The 26,419-nt window shown below is 39.4% G+C and overlaps 1 protein-coding gene across 1 annotated transcript in view; it reads right to left on the bottom strand.

Annotated features, from left to right (window-relative positions):
- The window catches only part of LOC516736 (phosphatidylinositol 3,4,5-trisphosphate 3-phosphatase TPTE2), a 60,956-nt gene extending 35,943 nt beyond the window's left edge, over positions 1-25,013 (bottom strand). The window contains exons 1-13 of the mRNA XM_025000052.2: positions 24,904-25,013; positions 23,726-23,817; positions 20,464-20,508; positions 19,628-19,681; positions 15,522-15,575; positions 14,125-14,178; positions 12,563-12,622; positions 11,266-11,319; positions 10,369-10,404; positions 9,598-9,663; positions 4,988-5,038; positions 2,773-2,934; positions 1,206-1,325 (exon numbers count right to left, since the gene is read on the bottom strand). Of these exons, the coding sequence (XP_024855820.1) occupies positions 1,206-1,325; positions 2,773-2,934; positions 4,988-5,038; positions 9,598-9,663; positions 10,369-10,404; positions 11,266-11,319; positions 12,563-12,622; positions 14,125-14,178; positions 15,522-15,575; positions 19,628-19,681; positions 20,464-20,508; positions 23,726-23,781 (812 nt within the window). The 5' untranslated portion in view covers positions 23,782-23,817; positions 24,904-25,013. The remainder of the gene's footprint in view (positions 1-1,205; positions 1,326-2,772; positions 2,935-4,987; positions 5,039-9,597; positions 9,664-10,368; positions 10,405-11,265; positions 11,320-12,562; positions 12,623-14,124; positions 14,179-15,521; positions 15,576-19,627; positions 19,682-20,463; positions 20,509-23,725; positions 23,818-24,903) is intronic.
- Positions 25,014-26,419: the final 1,406 nt, after the last annotated feature.

Below are 26,419 nucleotides of genomic sequence, written 5' to 3'. Positions count from 1 at the left end.
TTTCAATATGCTATCTAGGTTGGACATAACTTTCCTTCCAAGGAGTAAGCGTCTTTTAATTTCATGGCTGTAATCACCATCTGCAGTGATTTTGGAGCCCCCAAAAATAAAGTCTGACACTGTTTCCATTGTTTCCCCATCTATTTCCCATGAAGTGATGGGACCAGATGCCATGATCTTAGTTTTCCGAATATTGAGCTTTAAGCCAACTTTTTCACTCTCCTCTTTGACTTTCATCAAGAGGCTTTTTAGTTCCTCTTCACTTTCTGCCATAAGGGTGGTGTCTTCTGTATATCTGAGGTTATTGATATTTCTCCCGGCAATCTTGATTCCAGCTTGTGCTTCATCCAGCCCAGCGATTCTCATGATGTACTCTGCATAGAAGTTAAATAAGCAGGGTGACAATATACAGCCTTGACGTACTCCTTTTCCTATCTGGAGCCAGTCTGTTGTTTCATGTCCAGTTCTAACTGTTGCTTCCTGACCTGCATATGGGTTTCTCAAGAGGCAGGTCAGGTGGTCTGGTATGCCCATCTCTTTCAGAATTTTCCATAGTTTATTGTGATCCACACAGTCAAAGGCTTTGGCATAGTCAATAAAGCAGAAATAGATGTTTTTCTGGAGCTCTCTTGCTTTTTCGATGATCCAGCGGATGTTGGCAATTTGATCCCTGGTTCCTCTGCCTTTTCTAAAACCAGCTTGAACTTCTGGAAGTTCACATCATGTCGACTATACTGCAAAAATCCCACGTCTGTGCTGCTACCCAAGTCACCTGGTTTTCTGTTCCACTTGTTCCTTTTTAGAGAATCATCATAGAAGTCACTCAAATTTTGCATCAACTCAAACCAGTCCTCTCTAGGTTATAGGAAAAACCCAGGAATTTCACATGTGAGAAATCTGTGGTTGAGGCACAAGTGGAAACTTAGTGGAAAGTTCAAGTTAAGACAAGAGGCAAGTCCCCAGTTTCTTTTTTTGGAGGCACCATCTTCTTCATTCAGTGGAAGGTACCACCTTTTGCTGGGCCCTAAACACCACCATCCTTTTGTTTACAAGTGTGTGGAAATTTATCTAAACATTTCATTTGCCAGCATATTTAGAACAGAATCAGCACATTTAGAGTTTAAAAAAGATTACATAAAATGAAAGTCACAGATACTAGTTTTTTAAAAAGAAAAACTTTGAGAGACAAAGCATATGTTTCTTACCTGGGGAAAATTTTAGCAAGTATAGAGTCATACAAAAGATAAGTGATATCAACCAGTAGAGTCACAATAATAATGGCAGCATCTAAGGAGTTAAATATATCAGAAAAATATGGTCGTATCCTATAATAAAAACAAACAAACAAAAAATACAAGCTGATGCTTCCCCAAAGAAATCAGGATATTTTAAGAGGATAAATTTATTTGACTCATTCCCCCTGCCTTAATTCTGCTTTAATGAATGACTGAAAGTACATTTACCAGACTAAGAGAAAAAACATTCATACTCATTATTTTAGATTTACATATGACAAAAGCATCCATATTGCAACATAAGTACAGTAAGAGGTATAACCAAACCACTGAACAAGAGGCAAGCCCTATCTTCACAACAGGTGGGAGAGAAAGATGAGATGGTGGGTTGAGATATCAGGCAATGAAAGCTGACCATGTCACAGCCCTAGAAAAACAGACTGTGAAGAGGGCACAAGAGGAGCCTGTGAGAGGAAGACACATCCACTGCTTTGGCCAGCAGACTCATCCCTGGCTTTGTACCCACAGTGGGGTCCCAGTGGGCTGGTGTGGCTTCCTCTGTGCAGAGGGGATCTTCTGGTGTCTGCACCTCCTCCCCAACACTGGCTCCTTCAGCCACAGGCAATGAGGCTCCAGAGAAAGCCTCTTGCAATGCTGGGGTAGCCTCTTTTAGGCTGGGGTAACCTGGGAGTGGGCAACTGTCCTAAGACCAGAGATTTGAGGGCAGAGGGTTCAGCTAGAGAGGAGACAAGTGTGTTCCAAATGTTCTGGTGAAGTGAGGCTGGGGCTCCGAGGCTGCATTCCCACCTTCTCAGGAAGCCAGAGGCCAAGAAAGCTAGTTGCTGCCTCTCTCCTGAGCGCCGCCCCGCACTGGGATGTGTGTCCCTCAGCTCTTTGGGGACCTTCCCACAAGTTTCTATTTCAGCTGAGGTAGGGAACTATTCGTGATCTATTACCTGGTATTTAATACACTGTCAGCTGATGCTGGGAAAGATTGAAGGCTAAAAGGAGAAGGGGGTGGCATGGGATGAGAATTAGATAGCATCACTGCCTCGATGGCCATGAATCTGAGCAAATTCCGGGATATAGTGAAAGACAGGGAAGCGTGGCGTACTGAAGTCCATGGAGTCCCAAAGAGTCAGACACGACTAAACAACGACAGGTTTTATTTACACTCAACTCTTCATGAAACTACCAATATTTATGCTTCACATATATATATTCCTCTTAATAATATCCATGTAGACATACTAGCTGCTTGGCCCCGTTCTTCAAACCCTTTAGCTTTATCTGTTAAAGGAACCATCTAGAATACATGGTTTAGAGACTAGAGTGCCAGTTGCAACCATAATATTAAAGCAAAATATAGTAGAAATTGGGATTTGGACTATTGTTTCTCTTGTTTCTCAATGCTTCAGAGAGATTTAGTTTGACAAAGAGGGGCATATTTGGTTGCATTGACTTGCTAATTACTTGGGGATGCCTCTTATAGCACAAAATAGTTTTATGTGTTTTTTAAAAAATGAATAAAACTTACCCTTCTATAAACACTCGAAGAGAAACATCCATGAAAAAAAAAAAAGCAATAACAAAAGAAACTGAACGAGATTCCAAAGAAATCTGTGTCGTGCCACTAAGGAAAATTACATCTTTGATGATGAGGGCCATGTCCAGAAAGATCAGCAAGATTGCAAATATTCTATAACAAACAAATAGACTGAATAAGGATAAAGTGGTTTTTACACCCACAGACTAATTTCAGCCCAATGATCTGATATCAAAATGTTATTATTCCAAATTAAACTGTTCGGTAGTAGGGAGAAATGCTCTGCTTTAGAGTCTCAAATTACTCTGAATGAAGTTATGGTTGCCTAGGGGGAAGGATGCTTTTGATGCTTTTGAACTGTGGTGTTGGAGAAGACTCTTGACAGTCCCTTGGACTGCAAGGAGATCCAACTAGTCCATCCTAAATGAAATCAGTCCTGAATATTCATTGGAAGGACTGATGCTGAAGCGGAAATTCCAATACTTCGGCCACCCGATGCAAAGAACCAATTCATTGGAAAAGGCCCTGATGCTGGGAAAGATTGAAGCCAGGAGGAGAAGGGGATGACAGAGGATGAGACGGCTGGGTGGCATCACTGACTGGATGAACATGACTGTGAGCAAGTTCCGGGAGTTGGTGATGGACAGGGAAGTCTGCTGTGCTACAGTCCATGGGGTCGCAAAGAGTTGGACATGACTGAGCAACTGAACTGAACTGAACTAAGGGGGGAGGATGGGGGAAAGGGAGAGTTAGGGAGTTTGGGATGGATACATACACACTGCTATGTTTAAAATGCATAACCAACAAGGACCTACTGTACAGCACAGGGAACTCTGCTCAATGTTATGTGGCAGCTTGGATGCGAGGGGAGTTTGGGGGAGAATGGATACATGTATGTGTATGACTGAGTCCCTTCACTGTTCACCTGAAACTATCACGAAATTGTTAATTGGTTATACCCCAATACAAAATGCATCATTGTTAATTGGCTATGTGTGTATGCTAAGTCACCTCAGTCATGTCCAACTCTGTGCTATGCTGCAGACTGTAGCCTGCCAGGCTCCTCGGTCCATAGGATTCTCCAGGCAAGAATACTGGAGTGGGCTACCATGCCCTCCTCTAGAGATCTTCCCGACCCAGGGATGGAACCTTAGTCTCTTACATCTCCTGGCTTGGTAGGCGTGTTCTTTACCACCTGTGCCACTTTGGAAGCCCTAATCAGCCATACTCCAGCACAAAATAAAAAGTTAAAAAAAAATAAAAACGTTATTTCCATTTTCAAAAAATAAATAAATGACTCTGTTTTCACTCAATAGAAGCAGTCATTAGGAAAATAAATTTCCACTAAACCACTTCATGGTATTGTGCCCTTTTATAATAGACACATCAGACTGACACTCCAAGACAAAACAGGGAAACTACACTGGCTCAGTGGTCAAGAAATCTGCCTGCAATACAGGAGACTCAAGTTCAGCCCCTGAGTTGGGAAGACCCCATGGAGAAGGGAATGGCTACCCACTCTAGTATTCTTGCTTGGAGAAATACATAGAGGAGCCTGTTGATTACATGTTAATGGATGGTTCTGGGCATGTAAGAAGGAATTCAATTCCATAAATACATACATGATTGAATTATAAAGTACCTCCTAAGCCTTTCTCTTATATATGCTAAATCCATTGTCCATAAGTTGATTATACTATTTGTATAACCTGTGAAGATAATCTCCAAGGCACTTTTTCACAATTGTAATGCAAATTAAAATATTATTGCTTTAAAAGGAAGTAAGTATGTTGTGTGAATCTGTAACACAGTATGAAATCTTACTATCATGTAGAAATGAACCATCTAAGTAAAATGAATCCAGAATTAAGGAGTAATTCTAGATGAATATTTACTAAAACACTTTCCTTATAATTATAGAATTTTGAAATGCATGTTTCATTATTTTGACTTTTACAGGTAGAAAAAGACATGTTAACGCATTACTATTAGACTTGGGTAAATACCATTTCTTTTGCAATTCTTAATATTCCACTTCAATTAAAATTCCAAGATAAATTAGATTGCATTAAATGGGGCACAAAGGTATTTAGCAACATATTGACAGTGGAGGTGCCTTTCCCCCTCCCAGATCTTTTGCCATAAAAAATATTGATATTAAATGTAATACATCTTTAATTACTTCCATCTCTAGAGTCTCACATACCTGAAAGTGAAGGATGATATAATTAAGTACACAATTCTCTTTATCTTGCTACTGCAAATGGAAGTAAAAATAAGATTTCAGAGCTTATCTGAAATTATTTTTCAGGAAATTATTTTTCAAGTGTATCAGTTTCTCCTAACATGTAGTATGAATTTAACCAACAAAGGCCTTTATATTAACAAATATAATCTTTAAAGTACCTAGAAATTGCCCAACAAAATGCTTGTTAATAACTATGGCCTTCCCTGGGGGCTCAGTGGCAGAGAACCTGCCTGCCAGTGCAGGAGACTCGGGTTCAATCCCTGGGTCGGGAAGATCCTCTGGAGAAGGAAATGGCAACTCACTCCAGTATTCTTGCCTGGGAAATCCCATGGATAGAGGAGTCTGGTGGGGCTACCATCCATGGGGTTGCAAAGAATCAGACACAACTAAAAATGTTTCCTGATTTTTTCTTTTACTTTCCTATATAGAATATATGTGAATAAAACACTAAACTTTGAATGTTTAGCAACACTTCTCTTGACTATAAAGCTCTAACCCCAACTTTACGGTAAGATTAAGCCTGGGGTCATCAACTAAAGCAACATCGCATGGAAACAGAAGGGAATGGTATAAGCTCAGCCTCCCATGAGCGAGCTGTGGGATCCTGCGCAAGTCATCAAACCATGGCCAGACCTGTTCTGTAGCAATAGAATAAGGGACTTCAGGGAAGCTCTCCTCTTGTAATATTTATTTCTTGAAACAAGCCACCCCATGAATATGACAGTTAAACACTAATGAGACTCACATTGGGGGTGGCAAGTGCACTATGGGGGTAAGGAATTTTAATAAGATGCACTTCAAAGGAGAAACACCCTAGAGGCCAGGCTCCTTCTGTTAGTAGGAGAAGGAGACAGTTCTACAGCACCAGCAATTAGGCTTCATTTTACCATATGGCAGCAGACAAGGTAGCCATCAGGGAACAATTTCTTGCCCTGCTAAAGCCTCCCACATGAGAGCCCAATTCCACCCCCAGTGGGATTTGATCCCAAAGCAGTGCTCACAGTCTGTGCCCAAGACCAGAGAAGGGAGAGGATGGAGGCTGCACAGAACTGGGGCACTGGCAAAATGGGCCACAGATGGATGCTCTGAGGCTAAGCTGAGTGGTAAGATCTCCCCATTCCCTCTAATTTCTCCCTTCTCCATCAGCACTCATCTCCCCTACCCAGGCTTGGGGAGCAAAGGTTGATGTCATCTGAGACAACAAAATCAGAAAAGCGGAGGAGGAAAAGATGGAACTTAGGTTTTTAAAAAATGTTTTGGTTCTCTGTAAATTACATCATAATGTGTGAAGTGTGCTGAACTCAAAAGGCTGGAAAAAGCAAATAAAACAGATTCTGGAAAGACTCAAAGTAAAGAATATAATAGAGATGGATTTGAAAGTCACTGAACAAGATATAAATTTTTTTCAATAATGGGTCCATTCATTCAACCAAACTCAGTGAGTGCCTACTACGCGCCATGGCAGCGTTGAAAGCACTGGAGATACAGCAGTTAAAATGGACAAGATTTTCTTCCATCAGGATGTTTGCATTCTGTCTTGTGCAGACCATAATATAATAAATATATTCATGATATGTCACTAAGTAATAAGATTATTTCTAAAACAATGTAAGTGTGATACTATACCCATAAACAAAAAATTTATAAGTCTGAAGAAACTTGAAGGGCATCTATTAAAAATTAAGAATGCCTATTTATTGCTTGTCTATATTTTCTGATTTTCCTAATAATTAAATTTTGCTGTTTGATTTTTGGTTTTTAGTGTAAAATGTATTTATGGTGCTTTAGCGTTTTAAAAGCACTTACATATTATTCTATTTTTATTTTTATAAGGTGATAATTGCAATAAGGATCATTAAATTAGGGCAAGGACAATGGAGGGAGGTACAGTTTTGATGCTGAGATAATGAAGTACTCACTTGGGAGAAAAACAGATTCTTACATTTTATACTTTAATAGAAAAGAAATTCTGGGCAGATGTTTTACTTTAATGTAGAAAATAAATTCAAAACAAATGAAATTTTGGAGACTATATTAGAATCATAGGTAGAGAAAGACTTTCTGATGCTTAAAGCATAAATAATAAAGAAAGGTATAGATATATTTGACTGTGTGATTATAAACTTCTATAGAGTGAAAATCTAGACAAAATGGGAAAAGCTACTTGCCCTTTTTGTGATATAAAAATGATATATTTAACTTTTCTATCCAATGGCAGTGATAAACACCCCAATTTTAATTGGGCAAAGGCAGATTGAAGACAATGAAATAAAAGTTCTATGAAAATAAATATAAACAAAAACAATGTCAAATGAGCATTAGAACAAACATTCCCTGACACTGAAGAGATCACTGGGCTAGTGTGGGAAGGGAGAAAAAGGGTACACTGCATCTTCGTGTGGAAAGGCACGTTGAAATCAATAGCCTCACAAACATTTCCCTTGACATAGAATTTCCATTGAGGAGGATTTTTATTTTAAAGAAATAAAATATACAGAGATTTGGTCTCAAAATTAGTCATTTTTTGTAATAGTAAATGTCCTAAACAGCTTAAATGTCCAGAAATATCTGACAATTTAAATAACAATTTAAACGTTTACCATGAATTATTACACAGCTGTCAAAAGGAAGGTTGCAAGTTCAGAAATCAATAAATATATAATGGTGTAAACGCAAATGCATGGAAATATACTCATGATATATCACTAAGTAACAAGGTTATTTTTAAACAATGTATATCCATAAATAAATGATTCGTAAGCCTAAAGAATCTTGAAGAGCGTCTATTAAAAAATAAGAATGCCTATTTATGGAGGATTTATTGCTTGTCTGTATTTTCTGATTTTCCTAAAAATTGACCTTTGTTGCTTTTTTAGTTTTTAGTATAAAATTTATTTATGGTGCTTCAGAGTTTTAAGAGCATTTACATTTTATTCTACTTTTATTTTTAGTTTTATTGTATAACACTCAGTAGGTATTGTAGATAACATTACTAGTTTACAGATAAATGATCTAAAATTTAAAGTGGCTTAATATTTCACCAAGTGTCCAGTGTATATGAAATGCCAAAGTGTGTGTGTGTTAGTTGCTCAGTCGTGTCTGACTCTTTGCAACCCCATTGACTGTAGCCCACCAGGTTCCTCTGTCCATGGGATTCTCCAAGCAAGAACACTGGAGTGGGTTGTCTGTCTCTTCTCCAGGAGATCTTTCCAACTCAGATATCGAACCTGGGTTCGATATACAGACAGATTCTTTACCAACTGAGCCACCAGGGAAGCCCACTTAGATACCATAGCCAAGCACCAATTCCAAGTCTTACTCCAAAATCTAGTACCATCCCCCTAGTCTGAAACACCAGTGTCTCTCACACAGGGACTATTGCAAATGCCACACAAATCTATAAAGAAACATTTGTCACTTAAAAACCAAACTAACACTTTCTGTTTGTAAGAAGAAGGAAATGCTTGTCTTACTCAATCTTCTCAAATTTTGCCCCAGTCCTAGGCAGCCTCATTGCAGAAAATATAGTTAATATGCAGACACATCATTTAATTAAGTAGCAGAGTGAACTCTTCATTGATGGCCCATGATGAAAAGACACAGAAAAAGGAAATTCATGGGTAAGTTGAAGAACTATTTGTATTCATGAGTCACCCCTATATTTTTCATTTTATCTTTGTCTAGACACCAACTGATTGCACCAGTAACCAGTTAATTTCTTCCTTAGCGCTACACACTTCCCACCATAAATTCAAGTTGGTGAGTGGTTAAATAACTGGCCAAGAGAGAAGAAAAATCTCAATGAATAATTCTGAAGTCCAGACATATAGGATTTTTTAATTGAAGTATAATTGATTTACAACATTATATTACTTTCAGGTGTATAGCACAGTGATTAATAATTTTATAGACTGTATTCTATTTAAAGTCCCTGCAAAATACTGGCTATATTTCCTTGTGCTATACAATATACCCTTGTTGCTTATTTTATACATAGTAGCTTGGGGGAAAGGTCGAGTCAGACACATGAGATTTTAAAAACATGTCCTTGCAGTTGAGTACAGATGAAAAAGTGCCTTCAGATGAGTGCAACAAGAAGTACTCTCATGAGATTACTCAGACACAAGACAAAATTAATAAAATCCCAGTGGACATTAAGAGGGCCTTAATCAGCAAAACACATTTGCTTTTGCTGTTAGTCCTATTTACTCTTAGACAAAAGTCAATAAAACTAGGAATTAGAACATAGCCAACAAAAAAGAGAAAGGAACACAACTGAAGAGTAAGTAGCATTCTGCAATCCTTGATTAAGAAATTTTGTAGGACAATTCAAATCTACTAAGAATACGTTCACATTTTAAAACTAGAAGAATATTCCACTTATGAATATGTAGAAATATTTTTTCAAGCATGGTACTTATATGCAACTTCAAATACTCTATACCCTTCCTCCCAAACATCTTGCTATCTTTCCACAGTTTTCCTTTTCACCTCAGCATGAGCCCCATCTTCCAAAAGGTAAGAAATGCATCAACAGCTCCCTCCCTCCGAACTTCAAACGGACTTACTATTGTGGGTTGAGAAAGTCAATGTCTTCATCGACATCACTAATCTTGGACAGCTGTTCTATTATACTTCAACCACCAACAAATGCAAAAATACATCATTAGAGACTTGCTGCATGGAACAGTGATGTGAAAAATTTACTTGAACAAAAAGAATTCCTTAAATCTAAAGGGTAGTCAACATGACTTAGCTCTCTGGAAGACCCAGTCTTACAGAAAGAAATGTCGAAGTATTGTCTAGAAAATTCTGTATTACTACGAATCCTTCCAAGACTGAATTTTGCAAATCTGTATTTCTCCCTCTGTCACTATAAGTCTGTATAAATCTCTGCCTTTCTCACTTTTTCTATATAGACTGAGAGATTAATACTCTCTAGATAGCACTGACCCAGGTAAATGATCTGAACAGTCTTGGATGGCAGTGTCATTGAAAGAGAAGCTATATCAAACTAGTCAAAGACCTTTGATGTCAATTTATTCAGGTCAATATAAAAGGTTAAAAATGAACCTAGCATCAAATGATTTAACTTTTTTGTCTGAAATTGGATACACTTGCTCTAGAACTTAAAAACTGGTTAAGCTCTAATATATATATATATATATATATGTTAATTAGTTATTTGGAATCTGGGTCCCTGCACCACCTACTTTTCACATATTATGGATATCTTGTTTTCTCCTGGAATCAGGAGGCTGCCTGAGATGGGGACTCTGACTAATTGGATTTCATGCATTCCAACGTCCTCCTTCCCCTTTCCCCCATTTGTATCTCACCTTTCATCGATGCTTCTCATGTTACACAAGTCAGAGCTGAAGGATTAAAATGTACAAAGTAAGACTCCATACGTTTTATAGATTTTTAAATACAACTTAGCTATAATTACTCTGCAATTGATAGTCTAATTATCTGAAAAATAGCATTTTAATCAGTTATTTAAAACCTGGTATTTCGTTTTTCTGTAGAAATGAACATTATATATCAGTAATGAAAAATCCTAGTCATGTGGAAAAACTTAATACATCAAATGTTATGTACTTTACTCCTGAACCCAGTCCCCAAGTGTAACACCATTTTGTGATGAAATTTGCTTCAAAATTCACCTTCAGTTTGTAGGTACTCATCTCACTGGTTCTGTAATTTTCTGCCTTCTCAAGTCCCTACACCGTCCAGTAACCTCTCATGAATCACAGATGTCTTTCCTGCCCTTGAGAGATACGGTCAAGACAAGGCAGGGGTCCCTCCAATGTAATGGTGGGTTTGGGTTACCAGCCTCACATAGAGGCAGAGCTGTGGAAGGTGAGCGACATATTCAGGACCTATGAGATACATATTTTTCCTGCTAAGGGCTCCCCTCTGCTCTCTGTCCACCAAGACCTTCTCCTGTCCTCTTCTGGCCCATGCATGGGCAATCTGATACTTTCCTCAGGGCTGTGGCTGCTCCTAACTAAGGGTAATAAAACAGACTAGCAGTAAGCAGACTCCTTTTATGACCTGTTTATTTTCCCCCAAATAGATCCAAAAAAGAAAGTAGCATGTTGAGGCTGGAAAAACAAAAATCTTAGCTAAAGTGTCCTGTTAACTCTGTATTGCCAGTAGCCACTTCTCAGAATAAATTTCACAAATCTCAATACCCCCCCACCCCCACTTACTCTTATCTATATATATCTCACCTTTCATTGCAGGATTCAGCATAAGTTACTTTTTTCACCTTGCTCTGGTCACAGCTAAAAGATCATAAATGCACACAGTAAGACTTTACATGTCTCCCTAGACTTATTTTTAAATGCAAATTAACTACAGAAATAATAGTAGACTTAGTCACTCAGTTTTGTCTGACTCTTTGCACCAATCCCATGGACTATAGACCACCAGGCTCCTCCGCCCATGGCATTCTCCAGATAAGAATACTGGAGTGGATTGCCATTTCTTTCTCCAGGGGATCTTCCCAACCCAGGGATCTGCAGATTACCTACAATTACTCTAAAATTTGGGCTTCCCAGGTGGCCCAGTGGTAAAGAATCTGCCTGCCAACGCAGAAGACATGGGTTCAATCCCTGGGTCAGAAAAATCCCCTGGAGAAGGAAATGGCAACCCACTCTAGTATTCTTGTCTGGAGAACCCCAGGGACAGTGTAGCCTGACGGGCTATACTCCATGTGGTTGCAAAGAGTCATACACATCTGAGCTCACACACACACACACACACATGTACTCTACAATTTAAAACCTAGTTGTCCCCCAAATAACATTCTAATCAGTCATTTGAAACCTGTAAACCAGGCTTTATATGATTATAATGAAAATCTTGGTCCTATGGGGCGAATAGATCAAGTTTATGGACATTTCTTGACACCTGAGCCCCTTCAGGAGTACAACCTTCTCCTTGCTTCAAAATAAGTTTCTCTCCTTTCTTAGCCCACTTTAGTAAAGCTTCAAACACAGGCATTTGGATAGCTGCCTAGGGGGTTTGACTGCTCCTAAGAGAGAGAAGGGGCTTCCCTGGTGGCTCAGTGGTAAAGAATCCACCCTCCAAAGCAGGAGATAAAGCTTCAATCTCCAATCCTTGGAGAAGGGAGAGGCTACCCACTCCAGTATTCTTGGCTGGAAAATCCCATGGACAGAGGAGCCTGGCAGGCGATAGTCCATGGGGTCGCAAAAGAGGCACAACTTAGCGACAAAACAATGAGAGAGAAACAGACGATTAAGAAGCATCTCTGTTATGACCTGTTTCTCTTTTATCCAACAAGATTTAAAAAAAAAAGATAAGATACTTACACAGGCTACAGCAAAAAGATTTAGAAATAATGTCAAAGACGCTGTTATATCATGAATACTCCTACAAATGAACCTCTCAAATAGCAACCTCTCTCCCCTTTCCTCTGCTTCCCTCTCTCCTGGGTGCTCGCTCTCTGCATTTATGCGTTTTTTAAAACACTTTTGTTTAAGTCTATCTTTGTTTCTATCTCACATTTCAGTGGTAGGTTCATCAGCGGTAGGTTTTCCTGCTGCCAGTTCAGTCAAGGTAGTGCTGAAGGATTAAAAAGGCACATAGTCAGATACCAAATAATTTTCCAGATTAAACTTTTTGGCTCAAATGTTTAAATTATGCTTTAATTTATAAGCTAGATAACCCTTTAAAAACCAGTGTGTAAATCTATTATTTGAGACCTGGTATGTCATTTTCCCCAGAAATGAGGCTTTATGAAAAGTCATATATATTTAACAGGGCTTCCCTGATGGCTCAGCCGTAAAGAATCTGTGTGCAACTCAATCCCTGAGTCGGGAAGATCCCCTAGGGAAGGAATTGGCAACCAACTCCAGTACTCTTGCCTGGGAAATTCCATGGGCAGAGGAGTCGGGCAGATTAAGTCCACGGGGTTGCAAAAGAGCTGGACTCAGCAACTATACAACAACGAATATCTTAAACCTCTTAAAAAGGTAACGACTCAAGATTTAACTTCAGTTCTTTACTACTGAACCTAACCCAATGTATAACAGCCTTTGGGGGTGGAATTTATTTCAAATTCCTTTTGTAAGTACCCATCTTTCTTGACCAACCTAACTTCCTGACTATGTCTGTGTTCTGTAGGAAACATACTGGTTTTTCCTGCCCCGAGATACGGTCAAGCAACCACAGGTCTGAGTCAGAGCCTCCATCCAAAGTGATCATCTCATGGGCTTGGATTTGCATTATCAGCCTCACCTGTGGCTGAATCTGGAGGCTAAGGGACAGATCTGGGTCTATTAGCTCCATTCTTTTCTGTTGAGGCCACCTCTGCTTCCTGTCCATGCTATTACGCTCTTACTTACTATTTATAATTTACTATTATTTTCCTTGCTCCAGACAAGGTTTTCTCTTCCCCTGACCCACTCCAGCAGAGTTTCAGACATTGGCAATCTGATAGTTTCCCAAAACTTTGGCTGCTAGTAACTGAGATGTTAAGATTGGAAGTACGAAGACTCCATGTCTTGTATCTCTTTTTCTACTTAATTTCAAAAGAGAAAGAATAGGGATTTCCCCAGTGGTGCAGTGGATAAGAGTCTGCCTGCCAGCGCAGGGGACATGGGTTCTACCCCTGGTCCAGGAAGATCGCACATGTCTTGGAGCAGCTAAGCCCGTGCGTCACAACTACTGAGCCCAAGTGCTGCAACCCCTGAAGCCCGCATGCCCTGGAATCTGTGCTCTGCAATAAAAGAAGCCACTGCAGTGAGAAGCCTGCAACCACAAGGAGTAGCAGCTCCTGCTGGCAGCAATGAGAGAAAGCCCGCAAGCAGCAAAGAAGACCCAGCACAGTCAAAAAATAAATACTTTTTTTTATAAAAGACAAAGAATATTCCACATAGAATCTCATCATGAGAGCACGTTAGAAACAGTATCAAGGGAACTCTGTACCCCCATGGGCGCTTCTAAGGGTGAGCATCGCAAATCTTAATCTCTCTGTGTTAAGAGAGATATATTATAATTAAGATATATTATGCATGTATGTACACACATGTGTACATATTATATATGTATTTATTGTATCTCACTTTGCCATTTGGAATCTTGCAGATGATGCTGCTGTCAATTCAGTCAGGGCAGTGCTAGAGGATGAAAAACAGGGATAGCAAGATATCATATGACTTCCACACTTTTACTTTTTTAGCTCAAATCTGCCACAGTTACTCCTGAACTTATAAACTGGCTGGCTCATAGGAAATATGCATATAAATCAGTTCTTTGGAATCTGATATCTCATTTTCCCTAGAAATGATTCTGTATAGTTGGTAATAAATATTTTTGACCTATCAAAACAGTTAATGACTCAAGAATAAGTGCATTTCTTTACTACTGAATCTAATCCAGCATACAGCAACCTTTTGGGGTGGCACTTATTTCAAGTTCAACTTCAATTTGCAAGTACACATCCCTCGTCCTCCACATCATTTCCTGTTTCTCAAGTCCCTTCGTCACCCTCTAACCCCCCTATCACGGTTGTCTTTCCTGGCCCTCAGACACTGTAGATTAACTGCAGGCCTAAATCAGGGCCCCTTCCATGTGATGTGGGTTTGGCTTTGGGGTACCAGCTTCACATGGTGAAAAGCTCTGGAGGGTCATGGACAATCTGGGTTCTATTAGCTCCATTCTTTTGCTGGAGATTCCTCTGCTCCCTGTCCACAACTAATTCCTCCTTACTTGAAAATGTTTCTCTCCTCCCTTAACCCAGTCTCATAAGAGTGTCACTCATGGTAATCAAAGGTGACAAATATTAGAATTAAAAAGACCCCCTCTGGGACTTGCCTGGTGGTCCAATGGTTAAGAATACGCCTGCCAATGCAGGGGACACGGGTTCAATCCCTGATCTGGGACAATTCCACACACTGCCGGGCAACTAAAGCCGTGCACCACAAGTACTGAACCCATGCACGCTAGAGCCTGTGCTCACAATGAGAGAAGCCACTGCAGTGAGAAGCCTGCTCGCTGAAGTGAAGAGCAGCCCCTGCTCACCACAACTAGAGAGAAACCCTTGCACAGCAACGAAGACCCAGTGCAGCCAAAAATAAAAATAAAAATTTTTAAAAGACCCCCTTTATGACCTGTCCATCTTTTTTCTACTTCAATTCAAAAGACAGGTGGGAGGGAGGTTTAAGAGCGAGGGGACATTTGTATATCTATGGCTGATTCATGTTGATGTATGGCAGAAACCAACACAATATTGTAAAGTAATTATTCTCCAATTAAAATTAAAAAACAAATTTTTTTTAAAGACAAAGAATGTTAGATATAGAATCTTACATGAGAGAACTTCAGAAACAGTATCAAGGGAACTCTGCGTTCCCGTGCATGTTCCTAAAGGTGAACATCAAATCTCAACCTCTCTGTATATGTGTATTATGAATGTATGTATGTGTGCATATTACATACACATTTATTCATCATGGCTCACTTTGCATTGGAGAGGACTTCAGAGGATGCTGTTGTCCATGTACTCGGGGAAATGCTAAAGGATTAAAAACAGACAAAATAAGATGCCACAAGACTTGTAGACTGCAACTTCTTTAGTTCAGTTTGGCTATAATTGCCCTTGAACTTATACACTGGATAACTCTTAGAAATTTAGAAAATTCACATGTAAATAAGTTATTTGGAATCTGACATCTCATTTTTCCTAGACATGATTTCATATACATTTGTAATAAATATATTTGACCTGTCAAAAAAGTTAATGACTCAAGAATTGGCTGGTAGTTACTAGGAAGAAGGATTCCTTTTATGACCTGCTCCTCTCTTATTCAACTAGATTCAAGAAAGAAAGTTACCAATAGGTGTTACAGTGAGAAGATTTAATAACAATGTCAAAAATACCTTGTCATAGATACTCCTAAGAATGAATTTGAAAATTTCACCTCTTTTTCTTCCATATTTGTGTTTATATATTTGTGTTTGTATTGGTATGAGTATATAAATATGTGTATACATGTACATACAAAATGTATTGATCTTTCAAATTCATTTATATTTCATGTTTCATTGGTGGCATCCTCCTAGGTTTCTGATGTCCATTCATTCAGGGCATGCTAAAGGATTAAAGAGATGCATGTTTCATAGTATTTGCAGGGCAGCAATGGAGATGCAGACATACAGAACAGACTTGTGACACAAGAGGGAAGGAGAGGATGGGACGAGTGGAGAGAATGGCATGGAAACATATGCACAACCATATGTAAAATAGATAGCCAGCGGGAACTTGCTGTATGACTCAGGAGCTCAAACCCGGTGCTGTGTGACAGCCTAGAGGGTTGGAATGGGGTGGTTCAAGAGGGAGGGGAAATATATATACGTATGACTGATTCATGTTGATGTATGACAGAAACCAACACAATATTGTAAAGCAATCTTCAGTTAAAAAATAAATTTAAAAAAACTAAAAAAAAAAAAAAAATACATGATTCACATACCACATGTAATTCTGGACTTCCTTTAACCATCATCATACTGTCTTGATTATCATAGCTTTATACTAAGTTAAGTTGGTATTGTCAGTCCTCTGACTTTACTCTTCAATGTGTGGGTGCTATTCTGGGTCTTTTGCCTTCCCATATAAACTTTAGAATCAGTTTACCAATACCCCAAAAATAACTTTCTGGGATTTTGATTCAGATTGCATTGAATCTACAATTTGGAAGAATCAACATCTTTACAATATTGAGACTTCCTTTATTGAAGATAAAGTCTCTGCCATTTATTTAGTTCTTTAATTTCATTCATAAGAACTTAGTTTCCTCATATACATCTTGTACATTTTACTGGGTAAATATATATTTAGGTATAAATCTATGGGGGGGGTCCTAATTTAAATGGTTCTCTGCTTTTAATTGCAAATTCCACTTGTTACTTGTATATGGGAAAGTAATCAGTTTTTGTATCAATATATTAAAGCAATTAGACAAGATTACAGGACACAAGCTTATTAGACCCAGTTTTTTTTTTAATCTATTCTTTTGGATTTTTCTTCATAGACAATCATGTCATCTGTGAACAAAGACATTTGTTTCCATTCCGTCGTGCATACTTTGATTTCCTTCTTATTGCTCATTACTATAATCCTCCTTGGAATTTTGAGTATGATGTTAAAAAGGAGTAATGGGGCAGAGAGCATCCTTGCCTTGTAACTCTCTGCAGAAAAGTTTCAAGTTTCTCACCATCACATATGATGCTACCTGTAGGGGTTTCGGAGGAGGCAATGGCACCCCACTCCAGTACTCTTGCCTGGAACATCCCATGGATGGAGGAGCCTGGTAGGCTGCAGTCCATGAGGTCGCTGTGGGTCGGACATGACTGAGCGACTTCATTTTCACTTTTCACTTTCATGCATTGGAGAAGGAAATGGCAACCCACTCCAGTGTTCTTGCCTGGAGAATCCCAGGGACGGGGGAGCCTGGTGGGCTGCCATCTATGGGGTCGCACAGAGTCGGACACGACTAAGTGACTTAGCAGCAGCAGCAGGGGTTTTATGGCTGTGTTTTTTGTTTTTTTTTTTTAAATCAAGTTGAGAACATTCCTCTCTATTCCTAGTTTGCTGAGTTTTTTTTTTTTTTAATCATGAGTGTTAGATTTTGTCAAATGATTTTTCTGCATCAATCATTTTTTTCTTTTTAGCCTGTTGATGTGATGGATTACATTGATTGACTTTCAAATGTTGAACCAGCCTTGTCCATCCAAGTCCCACTTGGTCTAGGTATAAAATTTTTTATTTACATTGTAGGATTCAACTTGGCAACATTTTGTTTAGGATTTTTGCCTTTTATGTCCTATGCTTTTATTTTTTTGTAATGTTCTTATCTGGTTTTGGTAATGCTGACTTTAGACAATGAGTTAAATTTTTTCTCTGTGCTTTCTCTTCCTGGAACAGTTTAGAAAACTGACATCATTTTTTCCTTGAATGTTTGGTGGAATTGACCAGTGAAGCCATCTAGGCCTAGGGTCTGTTATGGAAGGTTTAGTCACTGATTCAGTTTCTTTAACAGATTCAGGCCTGTTCAGGATGATCTTTGTATGAGCTTTGGTAGTATCTTTTAAAGCATTACTCCATTTCATGTAAGTTATCAACTTCGTGGGCTTGGAGTTGTTCATAATATTCCTTTATTATCCTTTCAATGTCCTGTGATCAGACATGATGATCTTCATTTCTGACAACAGCAATTTGTGTCTTCTGTCTCTTGTTTCTGTTAGTCTGGCCAAAGAGATACAAACTTTATTGCTTTTCAAAGAACCGGCTTTTGGCTTTGTCGATATTCTCTATTGATTTTTTGATTCCAGTTTCATTGATTTCTGCTCTTTTATTATCTCCAGCTTTTTTTAGGTTTATACTGGTCTTGTTTCCTATGCTGGAAGCTTATTGATTTTAGATCTTTCTTCTTTTTTAATATATGAATTCAGACTATAAATTTCCCCCTAATTACTGGCTTTGCTGCATTTCACAAATTTTGATAGCTCATGTTTTCATTTAGTTCAAAATATTTTAAAATTTCTCATGAGACTTCTGCTTTGACCCATGTGTTACTGAGAAGTATGCTGTTTAACCTCCAAGAATTTGGGGACTTGCAAACTATCTTTGTTACGGACTTCTAACTTCACTGTGGTCTGACAGCAAATTTTGTGTGATTCCTCTTCTTTTAAATTTGCTAAGGTGGGTTTCATGTCCCAGAATGTGATCTATATTGGTGAATGTTTCATGTGAGCTTAAGAAGAATATATTGAGTTGGCAAAAAAAATTGTTCAGGCTTTTCCATAGGCTGTTATGGAAAAATCTGAATGAACTTCTGGGCCAACCCAACATTCTCTGCTCTTGTTAAATGACCTATTCTATAAATGTCAATTAGATGCAGTTGACTGAAGGTGCTGTTCAGTGCCACTATCTTTATTGTCCGTAGTTATCCCTTTTCTTCTTGCCTCAGCATAAACCCTATCTCCCCAGTGATGATATCCACCAACAGTTCCCACCCTTCAAAACGTCACACTGACTTATTCCTATGGATTACCAAAGTTATGGGCTTCCCTGATGGCTCAGATGGGAAGGACTCTGCCCACAATGTGGGAGACCAAGGTTTGATGGTTGAGTTGAGAAGATCCCTTGGAGAAGGGAATGGCGAGCCACACCAGTATTCTTGCCTGGAGAGTTCCATGGACAGGGGAGACTGGCAAGTCCACAGGGTCACAAAGGGTTGGACACAAGTGACTAACACTTTCACGGAAGTTAACATCTTCATTCCCACCATCAAGAAGAACTGTTCTATTTTACTTTAAATACCAATAGATAGAGAAACATCTCATTAATGATAGTCTATATGGAATAGTGATATAATGAATTTACCTGAATAAAGATTCCTCGAATCTAAAATACATAGTAAACATAACTTACTGAAATTCCTATCTTTATAGAAAGAATTCTAGATCATTGTCCAGAAAATTCTTCATTGCCATGGATAATCCTAAGACTAAATGTCTCCACCCCATCCTCCTGGACCCCTCACCCCTCAATAAATACCTCACCTTTCATAGATGGTATCATCATAGGCTCCTGATGTCAGTTCAACTGAGTTATCTCTAAGGAATTAAAAGCATACCATCAAACTCAAAATGACTTCATAGAGTTAACTAGTTACAAATAGTCTTCAATTTGTAAACTGATTTTTAACTCTAAAGATCTGTTTGAAATTTAGTTATCTGGCAATCAGTATTTCAATTTTCACTACAAACAGGGCTTTATTATAGTTGTAATGAGACCTTAGGGCTGTCTAAGCAGCCTGGCAAAGTACAATTCTTTACCTCTAAACCTAACTCTATGTCTAACTGCATCAAGGTTGCGTTTACTTAAAATTCAACTTCAGTGTGCAGGTCTACTATCTTCCAGCCCCTTCTAAGTTCCTGATTATCAAGTCCCTCCCCTGCATCCTTACTTTTCTCGTATCCTGTAGTCCTTTCCTCAGTTTGGTTTAAAGAGCTACAAGCCTGGGGTAGGGACTCTCCAACATGACGGTGGGTTTACAGTTGGGACACCAGCTTTAGATGGGAGCAGAGCCCTGGAGGGTAAGGGCTAGAGCCGAGATCTATTAGGGTTTGCTCCTTTCTGCCTCTTTCTTCCTCCTCTCCTGGCACTCTGTAGCAGAGTCTCTCACACACATTCTTATAGTTTCCCAAGAGTTTTGGCTACTAGTTAATCAGGGTCACAAACAGGCTATTAGTAAGGATTCTCCCACGTATGATCTCTTTTTTCCCATCTAGACCCCTAAATAAAGTTACTTATAAGAACATCCAGTCTTTTATGAAAAGAAACCTTCCTTGGCCATCAACACTCCCAATACCTTTTCACCACCCACATCACGCACCTCTTGTCAGCGTTGTCAGAGGAGCCTAAAGAGGCATCCATAACTCTGCCAAAGAGTGAAAAAAACAAACAAAAATATAAAGTCAGACAGTACGGAAGGCAATTAGTTGCTTCTTTCCAATAGAATTTCAGGACATGAAATGTAAACTCATGAATATGGAAAAAATTGAAGAAAGAGTTTCAGGGTATAACACTGGACTTCTTGAGACCACATCTGGGCTATGTGTGTTTGTGAATATGCTAGAGAGAGAAGGAAAGAAGGGATGTGTAGCATTAATTATTAAACCTTTCTTTCACATTTCACAAACCATGCACACACTTGGAATCAATCTGGGAAACCAGAAAGAGCTGAGAGTGTACGAATGGGGAGATGGATCCAGTTGATAACTAGTAAAGGGATACAGGAAAAAAGAAAAGAAAATGCCAGAATGACAAATATTCCAATTCCAAGGACTTGTCCCTGGTCACCATTTGGTAGAGAAGAAACAGGTAAGTAGGTCAAGGATGGCCTATATAAAACTTTAATTTTTTTTTTTTTCTGACCTGGAAGTAGAGCATATTTATAATGATTCCTTTTTATTCTTCTCTGAATTATTCCAAAAAGATACCTGGTTATATTATCCAAAATCAAGACTTCCCACCACCGAATCACTGGCTTTATTAATTTAACCTCTCTACAACTCAGTTTCCTCATGTGTAAAATAAGACACATGAAAATGCACTTTGCATCCGTCAACTTCAGAAAATCATACTGAATAGCCACTATTTCACAAACATTGGTTTTTAGGCAGCTTACCTTCTTCAAATGTCATGTCCCCAAAACTCAGTATATATTTTAAATTTCAAAAACACCTCAAGATTCTAAAGTAATAACACTTCCATAATCCCCTGGGAAATGGTGGGTTTCTATCCAAGATGAGAAACAGCCGAAAACTACTGATACCAAAGTCAAATGAAAGTATGGATTCCAAGAAATAACAAACCCTGGAAGGCTAAGGAGTACCTTAGCTGGTGGACAGACAGGGGCAGACTGGAGTAGCCCAGTGGGAGGGGAAATTTTAAGTTCAGTTCATACGTTTCCCTTGAGTTGCTTGGAGACAATAAATGAGTTCTTAGAAACCAGTAGCAATTACCCAGATGTTGTTAATATAAAACGAGGGTAGCAGGGGTTTCCTGGTGGTCTAGTGGTTAAGAATCCATCTGCCAATGCAGGGGACACAGGAAGATCCTACATGCCTCGGGGCAACTAAGCCTGTGCACCACAACCACTGATCCTGCACTCTGCAGCGTAAGAAGCCACTGCAGTGAGATACCTGCACTCAACTATGGAAAAACTACCCCCCCCCCACTCACTCCAACTACAGAAAGCTGGAGTGCAGCAACGAGACCCAGCGCAGCCATAGATAAATAGGCAAAAGTGTTGGAAAGAAAAATCAAAAGAGGGTAACATTAGGTTAGCTGATGAAAACAGAGAGGGACCGAAGAGCAATACTTCATCCTCCCCCTCCCCCACATCTCCAAAGCTCCAAATGACAACCTAGGGTGACTGCCTTCTCCAAAGTTTCCTTGCCCAGAGCTTAAAGGTGACGGTATGAATTGATGCTTTCGAATTGTGGTGCTGGAGAAGACTCTTGAGAATTTCTTGGACAGCAAGGAGATCCAACCAGTCAATCCTAAAGGAAATCAACCCTGAATATTCATTGGAAGGACTGAGGCTGAAGCTGAAGCCCCAATACTTGGGCTACATGGTGCGAAGAGCTGACTCATTGGAGAAGACCCTGAGGCTGGGAAAGATTGAAGGCAAAAGGAGAAGGGGAAGCAGAGGATGAGATGGTTAGATAGCATCCTTGACTCGATGGACATGAATCTGAGCAAACTCCAGGAAGATTCCACATGCCACGGAGCAAGTAAGCCCACGTGCCACAACTACTGAGCCTGCGCCTTAGAGCCTGCGCTCTGCAACAAGAGAAGCCACCGCAATGAGAAGCCCACGCACTGCAAGTAGAGGGTAGCCCCTGCTCACAATAACTAGAGAAAGCCCGAGAAGCAACAAAGACCCAGTGCAGTCACACATAAATAAAATTATTAAATAAAAGAAAGAAAAAACCCCAGAGGAAACGTTACGTGTCAAAGTAGAATTGTTGGATATAAAGAATCCATTCACGGGATATTAACTAGTTTGGGTACGTGTGAAAAGCAAAATAGAGTTGGAAAGTGAGATTGAGAAACTCCCAGAAAATAGTAGAAAAGAATAAAGTCAATGGATATGTTCTTATCCTCCATTTCTAACATCTGGAATACAGACATCTGAGAATGAGAAAACATGGAACAGAAAAGGCTGAGAAAAAATAAAGATAAATTTCCCCAAATTATGCCAAGAAATTGTCTTTCACCTTACATTTTTTTTTCAAATGTACAATCCCGGGATTTAATCAATTATAGAACATTTTCATCCCCACAATGAGATCCCTTCTGTTCATTTATAATTAATCCTGTTCCCACCCCTAGCCAACTGTGAATCTACTTTGTCTCCATAGATTTGTCTTTCCTAGACATTTCATATAAGTGGAATCACACAATTTACTGTCTCTTGTATCTGACTTCATTTCACATCACAAAATGTTTGAGGCTCACCCATGACATAACATGGATGCAGTCTACTCCTTGTAATTGCTGAATTGTAATTCCAATGTTCACTTTACAAATATTTAAATGGTATTTACTAAAAAGTGCCAGGCATTATGCTGATACTTTCCAAATACTATTGCAATTGGTCCTCAACACATCTCTTGAGATAGTTACTATTTTTCATGGATAGTTACAATTCATGGATCTCAAAAATGTGTATATTTCCAACATCCATTAAGCTGATTTGAAAATCTCACTAATAAAAATGCATTTGCAGGAATTAGCAATGTTTCAGGTTTTAATGGAGATGGAACAACTGAAGCCCTTGTGGCCGTCCCTGGAAATGTTCACCACCTTAGACAGAACTTCCTCCAGTAAAGCAACCAGTCACCCCTAGAGGAGAAGTTTACAGGGACTATGACTGTCACGTGTATATTATTACTGGTACACTGCTTCAGCTGTGGTATTTTTTAAGGAAAACACAGGCATACAACAAGGTCTTTAAATTTTGAATTTGCCAATTCATTTGCATACAGTTTACATTTATTATAAAAGAAGGTACAGGTATATTCCCTATTCTATTAAGGGCTGAGAATTATGCTTAAAATTCAGCAAATTTGAACCTTATCACTTACTTATTTTTTGGATGCATGAGCCAGGCACTTAAAGAATTCTTCTTTAATCCCTGCATGGTTTGTTTCGTGGTTGAATTTAATCTACAGTTAATCTAAGAAAAGCAAAAGCACACATCCATTATATATTTGATATGTTTAAAACACATATGATATCCCCCCAACTGGGAAGAAAGTCACACATATGGACTTACTAGGTAAGGATCAGCATTTCTGAAGTCTTGAATCCACAAATACAAAATCTGCAATACTGTGCAATTTTATATATCCTGTGAAACACGCATTGTGCATTTGCCCTTAGAATTTTAGCTCAAAAAATAGGGGAAAACATTTTGTGTGTGTGTTCAATAAAATTTAAGTTTAGCTCAAGCACAGTTCAGTTCAGTTGCTCAGTCATGTTCGAATTTTTGCGACACCATGGACTGCAGCATGTCAGGCTTCCCTGTCTATCACAAACTGCCAGAGCTTTCTCGAATTCATGTCCATCCAGTCAGTTATGCCATCCAACCATCTCATCCTCTGTCGTCCCCTTCTTCTCCTGCCTTCAATCATTCCCAGCATCAGGATTTTTTCCAATGAGTCAGTTCTTTGCATCAGGTGGCCAAAGGACTGGAGCTCAAGCACAGGACTCTTTAAAAAAATTACCCACTTGCTACCAGAAAGTGAAACAAAACCATTTCAAACCAATTTTACATCAGAGTGACTTATATTTCCATCCTAGAATATTCTCTGTAGAATAAATCACAGGAATGAGAAAGCAAAAAAATGTGAACCTCAGCATTTCACAGGGCAGATTTCATGCACAAAAACTGTAAGTCACAGAATAAAAGCCACTGCCAAGTATTAATACATCGCCAAGTTAACAAGTAGTAATATTATGTCCACCTGAGGCAAGCAGAAATGTGCCACAAGCCCCTCAATTCTGGGCAAGGAGAGAAAAATAAACAAATAGAACAAAATCTTTCCCCTACAACAGACCAGTTTGTGCATCAATGTTGATTTTGAGGCTTGGGGTCCAGCCATCTGTGAACTCCAAACCTTTAAGGGACACTAGCTCATGCGCAGTGGGAGTATGAAGCCCAAAGTTTGGACGCTGTGGCCCCAAGAGCCCGGATGGCCATGGGAGAGCCAGCCTGGTTCTGGGGGGCCGCCCCCTCCTTGCTGGTGCGGCATCCGCTTACCTGCAGGCAAGGCTGCTGTAGTGGAGGTGCTGCGTCCTGGACGGAGCTGGGGCTGTGGGGCGGTGGGGCGCATTTTGTGACTTGGGTACTTTTCCTAAGCAGGAGCGAACTTTACTCAAGATCCTGGTAGCAATTTCTCTCCTACTGCCTTTCAGGATAATGCCTCCCCCTGCCACATCCTTCTTCCCATGCTTTCTTATTTTTTAATGTCCCCAGATCAAGTGCGGTAAATCCAATCTCAGCCCAATTCCTGCCAGCCTACAGAAGCCTAGTGCCCCCACTCCCTCCACCCTCATGACCCCTGAGGGTGAGATAGGGGGCTCCGCAAATGCCCTGGGAGGGGAGAGGAATGTTAATTAGGGTTCCTCACAGCTAAGCACAAGGCAAGCCTTCCTGTCAGCGGGCCCAAAGACCCCTAACCTGACCCTTCTCCTGATCCTTCCTCCTCCCCGCACCCTCCATCTGTCCCTGTAAATGTTCTGCTCCTCTTACTCTGTGAGGGTGGAAGGGCAACATTAGCTACATAAAGGGCAGAGGGTGTGATGGGACGTCCTCAGACAGAGGCCCCCACCCTAGGTCTTTACCTGCTGCTGCTAACAAGGCAGTACTAGAATAAGAACCCTGTGTCCATGGCAACCCTAGACAACAGATTCCAGGTGGTCCTGAGATGTAGTAGAGTGAGGAATACAATGAACTTGGTTCCAGGCAGCAGGGACTTAAAAAGAGACTTTCCCTTAAAGACGGGTGTAGGGGTACCAAGATCAAAGATCCCAGGATAAGCATCTCAGAGCAGATCTTCTCTGCTGTTACTTTCCCTTTTGCATCTAACGAAGGGGCTCTTCTTCCATATTCTGATTCTGAAGATTAGATTGAGGTTTTGGCTTCCCCATAGGTTGGCAAGAATGACCAGCAAGCTGAATATTTTCTGGCTAATATTAACTTTAAGTAAAATAGATTGATATAGGAATGAGGAGCACAAAAATTCATTTTACTCAAGCTATCAATTCGTAAGATTGAAAAGAAGCAGTCAAATATTAGTTGTAAATTAAAACTATACCCATTTTCCTGGTAGAGTAAATCTGAAAGGTGTAAACAAATACCAAACGAATGAAAACAAATATGGAAAAAAAGCTTTTACACTTCAGGGTTTTTTTTTTTTTTTTTTTTGGTGGGATCTTAGTTCCCTGACCAGGGATTGAACCCAGGCCATGGAAGAGAAAGCACCAAGTCCTAACTGGTGGATTCCCAGCGAATTTCTGGAAAAAAAAAAAAAAAAGTTTTTAAAACCTTAGTGAAACATTAGCAATTTTGTATGAAACTACAATATAAAATTTACCCCCAAAAGAAGAATAAAGATCAGTTTGACAGTCTGTATTGGTACATGTTATGAAGCTGTAAGTGGTCAGTTGAAGAGATAGAAAAGAGATTAAAGTCATATTAATTTAGTAGTATATCTATAAAGCACTTTGCAAGTTACAAAAATTAATAAAACATGGTCACTGACTTCAGTGTCAGA

This window comes from Bos taurus, chromosome 12 (genome assembly GCF_002263795.3).
Source record: "Bos taurus isolate L1 Dominette 01449 registration number 42190680 breed Hereford chromosome 12, ARS-UCD2.0, whole genome shotgun sequence".
NCBI classification, from domain to species: Eukaryota; Metazoa; Chordata; class Mammalia; order Artiodactyla; family Bovidae; genus Bos; species Bos taurus.
This window is presented reverse-complemented; position numbering and strand designations above follow the sequence as displayed.